At 37.6% G+C, this 13171-nt stretch overlaps 1 protein-coding gene across 4 annotated transcripts in view; it reads right to left on the bottom strand.

The window, feature by feature from the left end:
• Positions 1 to 2081: 2081 nt before the first annotated feature.
• Positions 2082 to 13171, bottom strand: part of STXBP6 (syntaxin binding protein 6) — a 102222-nt gene continuing 91132 nt past the window's right edge. For all 4 annotated transcript variants that reach the window (XM_051791348.1, XM_051791347.1, XM_051791346.1 and 1 more), the window contains 2 exons: positions 8597 to 8754; positions 2082 to 5139 (listed from right to left, as the gene is read on the bottom strand). In XM_051791348.1, coding sequence (XP_051647308.1) covers positions 5116 to 5139; positions 8597 to 8754 — 182 coding nt within the window. In that variant the 3' untranslated portion in view covers positions 2082 to 5115. The remainder of the gene's footprint in view (positions 5140 to 8596; positions 8755 to 13171) is intronic.

The following is a 13171-nucleotide window of genomic DNA, read 5'->3' as shown; positions in this document are numbered from 1 at the left end:
TTTTCTGATCATGCCAATCCAAAGAAAGTTTTCCCAGATCTCTTCTTTCTGAAATAGGAAAAAACCCTGACTGATTTGGCTGCAAACCAGTATGTTAGTTAGTTGCACATGTTGAAGATTCCTTTTGATACAGTATGAAACACAATCAACATTTTCTGGTTCATTTTTACCACACTTTCTTTCTATTCTGTCCGGAAAAGAACACTTAACACAGATGAAAACTCTGTCTTCCCATCTTTAGCAGCAACAGAATTTCAACACAATACAGGTTTCTTTAGTTCCTCTGCAAAAGTCATCACCCTTTTAGCTACCTGTGAAATTGTTCAAAATATTAATTCAAATTTTGTTAGATATCTATTTTCTCCACTTCTAAAGCCACTTGACTAGTCTAGGTAACAAGCTTACTTTTATACCCTGAATACTTGGCCTGAACACTGAAGATCTGTCATAATACTATGACTCCATGTAACAGATTTTTAGACTTAGTTTATTGTTGCTCAGTCATTGTGAAAATAAATAATAAATTACTTTTGGGGCCTGTGTCATGTCAACTCCTGCCAAAGCTAGCCACATTAATTATTGTTTAAAAAATGTTACCACAATTAGGACTGCATGAGGTGACAGCAGACAAAAAGACATTAACAGCTCAAACAAAAAAAGGATAAAGGAAACACACTGAATACCATGCAGTGCTTCCAGATGATGCATAAAACAAACTGTAATGATGTGCTATGAATTGGACACTGTGGTTTTGGGATGATTAGAAAAATTGTTGTTTATGTAAGTTCATGTCATTACCCCACTGGTAATGAGGGACCATGAGGGAATAATTTTGAAATAAATTAAAGCAATTTTTAATCTGAGATATTGCAGTCCTTCATGAATACTGGACAGGACTATTGACTTGCTCACTACCTGAAGCAGTGCATGGATTCACTAATACTGTGGCTTGCAGCTGAAGGCATCAGGCATCTTAGTTTGATTTTGTCAGTCAAATATTATGCCTTCAGGAATATGGCAGCAACAATATTCTCCAACACTAAACAAGCCAGTGTATCTTTTACTTAGAAATTCTAACATATTGAATCAGATATTGAATCAGCAACCATTCATGCTTGAGCTTTGTCCATGACTGAAGCCCCATCATCTTTTCCATAAATTATACACAGCAGCAAATTAGGCTGATAATGATTTATGAAAATCATAATGTCAATAAAAAAATGACATCACAGTGAAATTGATCTAAAAAAATGTTCAGAAAATGAACCAAAAATTTTGTCTTTCTATCTTATAGGATAAATGTACAATAACAATGGAAAAGAACTGCCAAATAGTTATGTTCAACCAACAACAAAATGCTGTCTGATCAAACTAGTTTCTGATCCACCAGAGTTCTATTTATTTTAGTTAAATTTTATACAGTTTGGGCATTAAGCATGTATGGCATTCAACACTGATGGATAACATGCATTCTAGCAAAACTTACCTAGTATCTACAGTAATTTAACCAGGTGACAATATTTGTCATTGAGACATTTTTGAGATTAGGAACTTAGGGATCACATTTAAGCATGAAAAAAAGAGATGGCAGGAAAGTCAGTTCATATCAGATAAGATTGTTCTGCAAGTAGACCTCATTCGAATCTAAGGGATTGCTTTTCTATGTATAGAAGAATTCTACCTTTTATTCTCACTGGGCAATTAAAGTTGCTTGTGCTTTGATAAAAAATTATCAATAAAATTACATGGCCAAAAGAAAACATTAACAACTTGAGAATAAGCATTTCATAGCAAATTGAAAATAAATTAAGATAATTCTTTTTAACCTTTACAGCCTTTAGGTAGGATGCTAATTTTAACCTGTGTCAATTATTGTCTGGAATCTGCTTGGAAATGCAATGCTTCAACCTAGTTTCCACTACTTCTTTTTAATTATAGTATTCTAGAAAAATTTTCATAATTACAGTGAAAACTAATCTTTATTCAGTTTTGCTAGAATGTAATATAATTGTGTTAGAACAAAATATTAAAATGTCATTTACAAATAAATATTTTGAATAGACAACTCAATCCAAGGACAGTTTTGTTTTCATCACAGTTGAAGTATTTAATGACAAAAATCACGGTTTCCAGTAGTGACTCAAGAGAGCGGGTCCCACTTTTTTTTTTTTCACCCAGGATGGCACAAAATTTCTACATCTTTGAGAACTTTCAAGGAATTGGTTACAATATATACTAGCAAGTATTACAATTCTGGCAAATCATAGCAAAACCTACCTACCTTTAAGATCAATTTTTAGAGAGCACATTTTTGTTAATATTTCACATAATGCACAACTTTTGCTAGACACAAAAGTAGCCTTTTAAGACAGTTTGCAGTACAGCAGTCAAGTCTAACAATACATTATTTTTATTCTGTTCAGAACTTTAAAAAGATAAAGAAACTATTAATATTGTTACAATTTACAAGTACATTCTTTCATATGAAACATTAACCTGAATCATAGTATATGTTATGTACATGACTATCTAATAATACTAGGTTGTATACACTACAAGCTAAGTTCCAGAAGGAAATTGCAATGCTATAAGATTTACGTTTGGATAAACATTTATACACCTTGATTTTTTTCTAAAAACTACCAAATCTTGTACTTTAATGAACAGCAAGAACGAAGTAAACAGACAAACCACTTCTCCTTAATTCAAGAACACCAAGTTACTTAGAATTCTCATAGTAAATGGCTTTTGATGGTTGGATTAAAGTCCTGAGTTATGATAAAAAACAATATACTTAACCAGACAATACAAAAAAATAAAAAATGATGAAGAACTGTCAGTGGGACTAAAGCAATGTTTTAGTACAAACAGTCTGGAACTTAGCCGAGCAACTGTGACCTTGTCCTGTCCAGCTGATATTCATGTAAACACTTGAAAATCTATGCCTTTTCATTTGAATTTAGACAGCTAATTCTTTTCAAGTTTATCTGACCAGGGTTCTAGACATTTCTTCTAATTATTTGCAAGCTTAGAAGACCAGCTAGATGGCAGCAGTTCCAAACCTACTCGTTTCTTCTCTCAAGACTTGTGAGGTTAGCAGCAGAATACAGGTAAAAAAAGACTGGAAAATATGATGACAGAAGTTAGCTATGTGGTCAAAAATGTACTCCCTGACTGATTTCTAACGAATCTTTTTTTTTGTTGTTTAATAGCCTTACATTTTGTACCTAGCAGAAGTTTAATTTCTTATGAGACATTGTTTTCCTGGTTAATTTGCAGAAATACTCATAATCATTACAACAGTGTTCAGACATTTCTAGGGCATTAATTACACATAACTCAGAGTGTTCAAAACTTGTGTCGTTAACGAACCTGTTCCGATTTATAACAGAAGTGACCAAATTCCATTTCACTTGATGGTTCTAGATTTGGTAACTGTTGGAGCTGGTGCTAAACAGATCTAAATGATCATATGGTACTACACAGATGACCCATTCTCTCAATTCCCAGTGTGAAATTAAATAAAAAGCTTCATATAAAGCCTTTTAAATTACAGGGGAAAAAACCCCAGATGTAAAATTTGAATGCAATCAGCTAAGTTTGAATGGGAATATTTTCCTAAAGCCAAGCATCTTTTTACAAAATGGGTATTTCCAAGAGATTTTCAGTTATTTCAGCTTGCAGTAACTAAAATAATCTCAATTACTACGGTAGCTTTTATCTCTCTTATAAGCACTACTTTGAGGATTTCAGACTGTTACAAGTGTCATTAATAATGCAAAAATCTTATTCTACAATGAATACAGTACATTCATTCAATGCCAGCTTTTCTGGTAAGATGAGGACAAAAACGAAGAGCAGCAGGCATTTTCAGAAGATGAAGGCTGTACCTTCTGCCAGGATTTCTTTTCTAGCTTACCAGTTTAAAAAAAGAAAAAGTGGCATCTTTTTTTCCTTTTTTTTTTTTCATTCTCAAAGCATATTAGAACATTCTAAAAATTTTAAGAAAACAGCTATGAAGGAAAAGGGTAACCTACTTATTTTTGTAAGAGAATACTGTGCATATATTGCATATAGTGAATACAGAACGAAGTAGTGTCACCCTTCTAGTGACAGCATACTGAAAGCTGAGACTCAATCTACAAGTAGATTCTAATGTACCAAGACATGCTTTTTGAAAGCCTCTATATTGAAAATCAGAAAACTAACTAACACAAATGTAATTCTAATCAGACAAATCTCTGAATTGTTCAAAAAAAGCTCTTAATGTAGAATTTATAAAAAACAGATGTCTTGAAAATAGTGCATTCTCATTTTCCCAGGCCTTTGCATTCTCATCTTCATAGGCCTTTAGCCACAGAATCACAGGTAAAAAGAAATGTTATTTGATAACAGATTGCTAAATTCTAGATTGTGTTTGAGGCACAGCTATGTGCGTATAGATGTAAAACTCACTTTTTCCTCTATTTTGAAACCTCAAGCATACATTCTTTAGGTTTCAGTATACTATTCAAATGATCAATCTGGAAGGGAAAATAGGAATATGTAAAATGCTGATATGAATGAAATTCAGATATACACTTCTGAATGCTGGTGCACATGCAAAACTTCCTACATTGGGTAGAAGAAACAAGTTTTTCTGTTTCCCAGGACAAAGCAGTCTATTCTTCACTATAGCTACAACCCCAGGTGCTTAATTCCAACATTCACATTCTGCTGATGCTACATAAAATGAAGAAAATTATACCTCTTCTTTGGATTTTATTTTCACGAGCATGTTCACAATCAGCTCAGTAATTTTGTACAACCAGGGAAGAATATTACTATTTTAATCCTGATCAGCTTGTCATTTGGTCCAGTTCCACTGCTTTCACTCCTGTAACAACTGAAATACAGGTAGAAAGTACTGCAGGACTGTGTAGTAATATTACAAAAGAGGAAAAAAAGTAAGTCAGAAAGGCAGAAATGCAACACTTCTTCCTGCACAGAAACTGAAAGAACGCATCTCCACTGAACTGGAAGGAAAAAGAACACAGAAGACTGGATCTCCTGTAAAAGTTGCTGAATGTAGCCTTTTCAGTTTCTCTTGGGAAGATTTCAGCTTTGGGCAGTATCTCAGCATTTGTGCTTCATGGCAAGCTGAAAAAGACAGAAAAAATTAATTAAAGAAATATCACATGTAATGATAGCTATATCAAGCTAATGTGGCCAGTCTGATTGAGAAGAGTTTGTAAACCAAATTCTTCAAAAGATGTCTGAAATGCCTAACTCCTCTGCAAACAGGTAGGCAGTCATTCCCTTTACTGTGACGCATAAGCAAAGCTGCTGTGCTGAGGAGGCAGGATTTATCTGCTTTCAGACAACTGTGTTTCCCAGTGTTCCATTATTTTTCTATCTGTGAGGAAGGCTAGAGCAAGACCAGAAACAAAGACATGCTTAAAAGAATGGTAATTTTGACCTAAGGATCTTGATTGTTAACTACAATCAGAAATTCTGTGCAAGTAATTGAAAACACCTATTCAGGAGGTGCCACTACATAATGATGAAAAACAAAGAACTGATTGCCCTTCCACCTCTGTGATTACCTAGTATTTCCATTTCAAATAATTTAAAAAATGGACTTAATTTAGGAATGAGAGAAAGAAGGAAGATGAAGTGAGTTAAATCCTGTATAAAATCTGTAGACAAACCGACTTTGCAAAGCAAGTAGAGAGCTTAGGTGTAGGTTCCATGTAACAAAAAATTGCTATCTGTAGATAATAGCATGCTAACAAAGCTGAATGAGTGAACCCTCTAGGGAGTTACCTAGAAAACCAAACTCGTAGAGGAAGTTAAAATGCCCTCATTTGCTGTTTCAACTGGTGAAATGCTAAAAAAATTACTCCGATGCCATGCATCTTCCACCAGTCTCCATTATGTGTTTTGTATCTTAAAATAACCTGTCATATAGCTGAAGTAGAATCATGGAATTATACCATCACTCAGCTTGGGAAAGACCTCTAAGATCAGTGAGTCCAATTATTAACCTAACACTTCCAAGTCCACCACTAAACCATGTCTCTAAGTGCCATCTACGTGCGTTTTAAACACCTCCAAGGATGGAGACCGTCACCTCCCTAGACAGCCTGTTACACTGTTTGACAACCCTTTTGCTCAAGAAACGTTTCCTAATATCCAATCTAAACCTCCCCTGGAACAACTTGAGGTCATTTCCTCTTGTCCTGTCATTTGGGAGAACATACTAACCCCCACCTCGTCACAACCTCCTTTTGGGTAGCTGTAGGGAACAACAAGGTCTCCCCTGAGCCTCCATTTCTCCAGACTAAACAACCCCAGCTCCCTCAGCTGCTCCTTGTGCTCCAGATTCTTCACCAGTTTCACTGCCCTTTTCTGAACACACTCCAGCACATCAATGTCTTTCTTGTCATGAGGGGCCCAAAGCCGAATGCAGGATTCAGGGTGTGGCCTCACCAGGACTGAGTAGAGAGAGAGTCACTGCCCTGGTCCTGCTGGCCACACTGTTTCTGATACGGGCCAGGATGACATTGGCTGTCTTGGCCACCTGGGTGCACTGTTGGCTCATGTCCAGCCAGCTGTCAACCAGCACCCCCAGATCCTTTTCTGCCAGGCAGCTTTCCAGCCACTCTTGCCCAGGCCTGTAGCGCTGTAGGGGATCATTGTGACCCAAGTGCAGGACCCAGAACTGTGCCTTATTGAATCTCATACTGCTGGCCTTGGCCTATCAATTCTGCCTGTCCAGATCCCTCTGCATTTCCTTTCTACCCTCCAGCAGATCAACACTCTTGCTCAGTTTAGTGTCATCTGCAAACCGACAGAGGGTGAACTCCATTCCCTCATCCAGATTGTTGATAATTATATTAAACAGAACTGGTCCCAATACTGAGCCTGGGGGACACCACTAGTGACCAGCTGCCAGCTGGGTTTAACTCCATTCACCACCACTCTCCGAGCCTGGTCATCCAGATAGTTTTTAACCCAGTGCACCCATTCAAGCCATGGGAATCGAGTTTCTCCAGGAGAATGTGTCAAAGGCTTTACTAAAGCCCAGGAAGACAACATCCACAGCCTTTCCCTCATCCACTAAGCATGCTGCCTTGTCATAGATGGAGATCAGGTTGGTCAAGCAGGACCTGCCTTTCATGAACCAGCGTTTCATGAAGACTGTTCCCCCAGTTGTCCCACATGTGTGGCACGGTGTGCGATGATATGCTCCATAACCTTTCCCTGGCCTCCAGGTCTACAGGACAGACTTGTAGTTCCTTAGACCCTCCTTCAGGCTCTTCTTGAAGATGAGTCTCACATACAGTTTTTGCAGAGTTTTATTTCTAATTATGGTACAGTACAATCTTTCCAAGATGGTATTTTTATTACAATATAGCATCATTTAATTCTGAGATTTTTAAAATAAGATTTTCCTAACAAAATCAATTGAAAAAAGATTGTTTCTCAGCATGTCTCCATCTGTTGATGTTCTGCATATGTGGAAGATGAAAGAGCACACACAAATAAAACCTATTCAAATTTCAATCAAGATTCATAGCAGCCCAAATATCAGAAGTATTTTTCAATGAAGCAGCACTCTATACTTTACTCTAAAGCAGCAAACCCTTTGCCTCCTTTCCTAAAAGAGTGGTACCTGCTATTTACAGTTGGTTTGCTAAGTTGGCATAGTTATCATCACTGCAGGGAGGTGGGGGGATGAGGAAAGGTGGTTGGTCTTAGATGGAAGAGTTCAACAGCAGGTTTGTACTGTACCATACTCTAAATGGACCACAAAGTAGAGGATTATCCCAGGAAATATTAAAATAAGTTGCTTTGTGAAATTTTAAAGACAGACACTTGTACAGAACTGCAAGATACCAATCCAGGAATTTTAGTGTTAATGCAGTAGGCCAAGAATGTTTTGACACAAGCAGGATAAAGCCTGATGCCTGTGCTAAGCAGCAAAACTATCAAACTTGCATGCTGCAAGAGTTGCTCATGTTCAGAAAACTTTTACCTTTTTTAAAAAAGCATTGAAAGTATGCTGTGAATGTGCTGTACAGCCACCAAATGGAATGTTGAGGATGACTAGAAGTTCTGGCACAAACATGGAAGCTTGGCATGTTTTTTCATTTGCATAAAGTACTATCAATATCTTCCATCAAAAGTAGGAAATGTACATCCATTCCCTAGAGAACAATTCCTTAAAATCCTCATAAATAAGATATCCATACATAAAAAAATACATTTTCAGAAACAGGTAGTCATAGACCTATGTTGCTTATCAAAGGGGATTAGCAACAATTTCACTGTACTGCTGCACAAAATATGAGGAATAGTACCAAACAGTAGTGGGAAGATGGATTTGAAATATGCCTCAGGAAGGTGAAGACAGGTAGTTTCAATTCAAGTGGAAATGCAGCAAATCTCATATCTAGGCACAAAGGAATGTATTAACTAGAAATTTGCCAGGTGAGAAACTGTCAAGGAAAACAGCAAGCTGTTTGTAAACAGTGACTGAATGAATTCTTTCTCTTCTCAAAACAGTGTGTGACTCTAACCTACTGAGAATCTTATCCTGACAAAATCTTACCTTATGTGCAGTTTCTGCAAACTGCTGAGCACTGTTTTTCAGCTCCTCTGTCTTTTCTTCTGCACGACCTAGCCTTTCACCACGCTCATTCAAGGCCTGGCTTGCCTTCTGTACTGCACTTGTCACACTGTCTGCTGCGGAATGGAGTATGCTGTTTCCTGCAACATCAAAAGAAATCATCAGAGAACTCAAGTATATATATGCTTGTATTAAATACAATTAATTTAATAATGTTCTACAGATGATGTGCCATCTGCTAACTTACGATCTAGCTGCATTTTGGATAATGGGATAAATTGCTGTTTTCTAGCTCAAACTGTATTATTAGTAAATTATAAACAAGTACCACAAAGCAACATAATACCTAGGGAATATATGGAAAAAGTCGACATAACTTAGGTATGCATTATCTTTTAAGCCTTATGCTCATGCATCATTTCATCAGGAAGCTATTCTACTAGATCAATGAAATTGTTCACAAGTGCACACAGCTTCTTCACAACACAGATTAACTTTCTTTGGAAGTTGCACTGTTTCTCTAGAGAATATGAGTGACACTGCAGGACTTGTCTGTATGAAATCAATATTTTTTTTCCATATTATAATTATTTTAATAATATTTCATTTACAAGTTAACCCCAGACACTACCACTACTGTTATTTTATGCTGTTCTAACCTATCTACCTTTAGCCCATGGACCACTGGCCATGTTTCCTACGACAATATACTTTACTTAAATGTTTGTATTTCAAGGCCCATCAAGGTTCAATATTTTCTAAATTAAACTTTAGCTTTACCATTCAAATTAACTTCGCAGTTTCTCTGTTTCTTCTTCTACTGCTACACAGTGTAGCAGTTTTTTCAAGTTTTCAACAGAACTGCATTTCTCCTCCACATTTATCCTTTCAGTACAAACTGAAAACTCCTTAGAAAAAGTTACATGTTATTAGTATGAACTGGTATACATTAAAATACATGTAGGACAAAAAAATTAAAATTAAGTTATTGTGACTTATCCTTTAATCTTTCCAGTGAAAGGACTAGTGAAAATTAAGCTTTTCACAATATAGTAGCTACCTGGTGTCTTTCAGAAGCTTTAAAACTTAATCTAACTTACAAGGGATTTGTTACCTGGAAATTTGTTGTCTAGACATACAGAAAGGCACTGCAAGAGCCAGAAGCTCAATACAGATAACAGTATTAAACACTAGATACATTGTTGCTGTCAGTTTTCTAAACAGCTTTAAATACTGTAATAGCACAGAGCCTTTAGAATCATAGAATCATCAAGGTTGGAAGAGACCTTCAAGATCATCAAGTCTAATCGTCAGACCAGCACTACCACTGTAACTCCTAAACCACGTCACTCATTGCCAGATCCAGACACCTTTTAAACACCTCCAGGGATGGTGACTTCACCACCTCCCTGGGCAACCTATTCCAATGCCTGACTACCCTAACAGTGAAAACATTTTTTCTAATATCTAATCTGAATCTCCTCTGTCTCACTTAAGGTCATTTCCTTTGGTCCTCTCACCATAGGCACGGCACCTCCTTTCAGGAGGTTTGTTCAACTTCCTTGCCAGCCTGGCAGTAAAAGAAGCAGAAAAGGCCTTAGCTCTGTGTAAGCCCTGTTTAGCAATAACAAAAACATTTCTACATTATCAACTCTATGTTCAGCATAAATCCAAAACAAAGCTCCATAGTAGCCACCATGAAGAAAATTACCTCTATCCCAGCCAAAACCAGCACACAGTTTCATTAGAAAAAAGAAGAACAAAAGACCCATTCAGACCCATTTTACAAATAATAATCCTTTCCTTAGAAACAGCAAACAAACAATGAATAGTGAAACTGAAGGTTGCCCTAAGTAGCCTGTGGAATAACAGTACAAGCTGCACATGCAGGAATTCCTGAGATAAAGAAAATTGCCTTAAAACTTTATTAAACTAAAACACAACCAGTATTAAACTATGCAGGTGAGGGAGGGACTCAAGAACCTACACACAGTGACTCACAGATGATGAGTCAATCTGAAAAATACCAATAAAAAAGCACCCTGACTTCATATATACCAATACTGTCACTTTTTTCACACCAGCAATTAAAAATAATGGATGTATAGGATGTGGAGCAGCTACAGGTTTGGAGTTTTTTTCTATTGTTGCATGGAACAAAGAGGCTGGATTTAGCAAAGGAATATAACAGCTGGCATTAATGTTGAGGAGATTAATATCTAACAATACTGTGAGCTGGAACTTTGCAGAAACAGAAATTAATCTTTTCAAGTGGTCTGTCTTCAGACACTGAGGAGTTTGACAATAAAACTAAACAACTTAATATACTGTTCACTTTCTTACTTTAAAATTTTTCAGTCAACTGCTATTTTGTTTGTAATTTGGTTGTTTAAAGGTAGGTTTTTTAGGAGATTACTTTGGCTTCTGTTCAGGCAGCTTTTCCAATAAACACATGTTCTGGGCAACACTGCACTGGAAATAGTTTCCCTTTTTTGGTGGTGTGATCTAACAGCTTTAGCCTCTTGTACAGTGTTAGTTTTCCAGGATAAGATTTTTCAAAGCTCCCAACACTGAATTAACTCTGTTGTTGCTTTACAAGACCAAAAAGCTTTTGCTGAATTCAAAAGAAGTAGGTTACATGGAGAGCCTTAAAAAACTAAGCATTTTTCTAAGTCTTAAAATGTGCTGGGAAGTAGAATTTAACACATTTCTGATCTTCTGTCAATGTCAATAGGAAACAGAACAAAAATATTCTCTATACTCCTGAAAATATTTGTGGATTTGTGGCCAAAGATTGGTATCTATTTCTTCACACTATTTTCAGCAGAGAAGAAGAAACTTGAAAGTATGGCACAATGATAGTAATTGTTTTTCTCTCCAGTTAACACAACACTGTGTTCTCCACAGGTAAGATATGCTGTATTTTCCTATGGGCAGTGACTTGATATTCTGAGACTGTTCTGAAGAACTGCTTTTGGACAATCTTTTCCAGTGAAATGTCCATAAAACAATAAAAAAAATCCATTCTAATCTATGAGCAACAGAGAAACCCACATGTCAGTAGTCCATGGAATTTCATCAGTGTATTTCTAGAGCATGTGTAGGTGGTTGCTGGTATGACTGACTATGCCTCATCCTTATATTAGTATCACTGCAAGAATAGCAACACTTTTACTGGATGTATTAGACAATCATTCCTATGAATAAATCATCTACAACCTGCAAAACTTTTAAGCTGTTTTTCAGGAGGTAACTACTGTGATTCAAAATATCCTGAGAACTTTTCTCTATGTTCATGGAATTTTTATGGATTTCAGTAATCTCTCACGGTATCCTTCTGGACAAAATGTCCAGCACACAGCTGGATAAACACGTCATGCAATGGATGAGCAACTGGCTCACAAGTCAGGTGCAAAGGGTAATAGTGAACGGGGTAACATCAGGCTAGTGATCTATCACTAGTGGGGTTCCTCAGGGCTCCATTTTCAATGTCTTCATAAATGACTTTGATGTAGGACTTGAATGTATACTAAGTAAATTTGCAGACGGTATTAAATTGGGAGAAGCTGTTGATTCACTTGAAAGCAGAGAGGCCCTGCAGAAAGACCTAGCCATCACCAACCATATGTTTAACAAAAACAAGTGCTGGATTCTGCATCTGGGGTGGGGCAACTGTGGATGTATGTGCAGACTGGGGAACAAGATGTGCAGAGGAGCATTGTGGAAAGGTCCTGGTCAATGTCAAGTTAAATCTGAGCCAGTGGTGCCCTGTTTGCCAGGAGGGACAGCCATGTCCTGGGAGCATCAGGCAAAGCATCACCAGCCAGTCGAGGGAGGGGACTGTCCCGCTTTGCTCAGCACTGGGGCGGCCTCACGTTCAATATTGTGTGCAGTGTTGGAAACCACAATATAAGAAAGACATTAGGCTATTAGAGAAAGGAGGGCAACAAAGATGAAGGGCCTTGAGGGGAAGCCATATGAGAAGTGGTTGAGGTAATTTGGTCTGTTCAGCCTCCAGGAGACTGAGGGGAGATCTCATTGCGGTCTACAACTTCCTCATAAGGGGAAGCAAAGGGGCAGGCACTGATCTCTTCTTTGCGGTGATCAGTGACAGAATAGCATGAAGCTGTATCAGGAGAGATTTAGGTTGGATATTAGAAAAAGGTTGTTCCCCCAGAGGGTGGCTGGGCACTGGAACAGGCTTCCCAGGGAAATAGTAACAGCACCAAGCCTGACAGAGTTCAGGAAGCACTTGTACAACACTCTCAGGCAGTTGGTGTGACTCTAGGGGATGGTCCCATGCAGGGCCAGGAGCTGGACTTTGATGATCCTTGTGGGTCTGCTTCCAACTCAGGATATTCTACAATTCTAGCTGTATCAGAGTGTCCTAGTTATACAGGCCAGTTTATGTGGGTATAACCAAACCTGTGTATTCCGCACCCTTTATGTAATTTCTGATGGACTGTTAATAAATGGATTGTTTGCAGCAGCTGCCCAGGGCACACCTGACACCTCAGGTTACAAGTTGGGCAGGGGAGTGTTTCATTGTCTTCACAC

Source organism: Manacus candei, unplaced genomic scaffold, assembly GCF_025592945.1.
Source record: "Manacus candei isolate 608988 ecotype Guabito, Panama unplaced genomic scaffold, ASM2559294v1 h1tg000033l, whole genome shotgun sequence".
Lineage (NCBI taxonomy): Eukaryota > Metazoa > Chordata > Aves > Passeriformes > Pipridae > Manacus > Manacus candei.
Note: the sequence above shows the minus strand (reverse complement) of the source record. Positions and strands in the feature narration are given on the sequence as shown.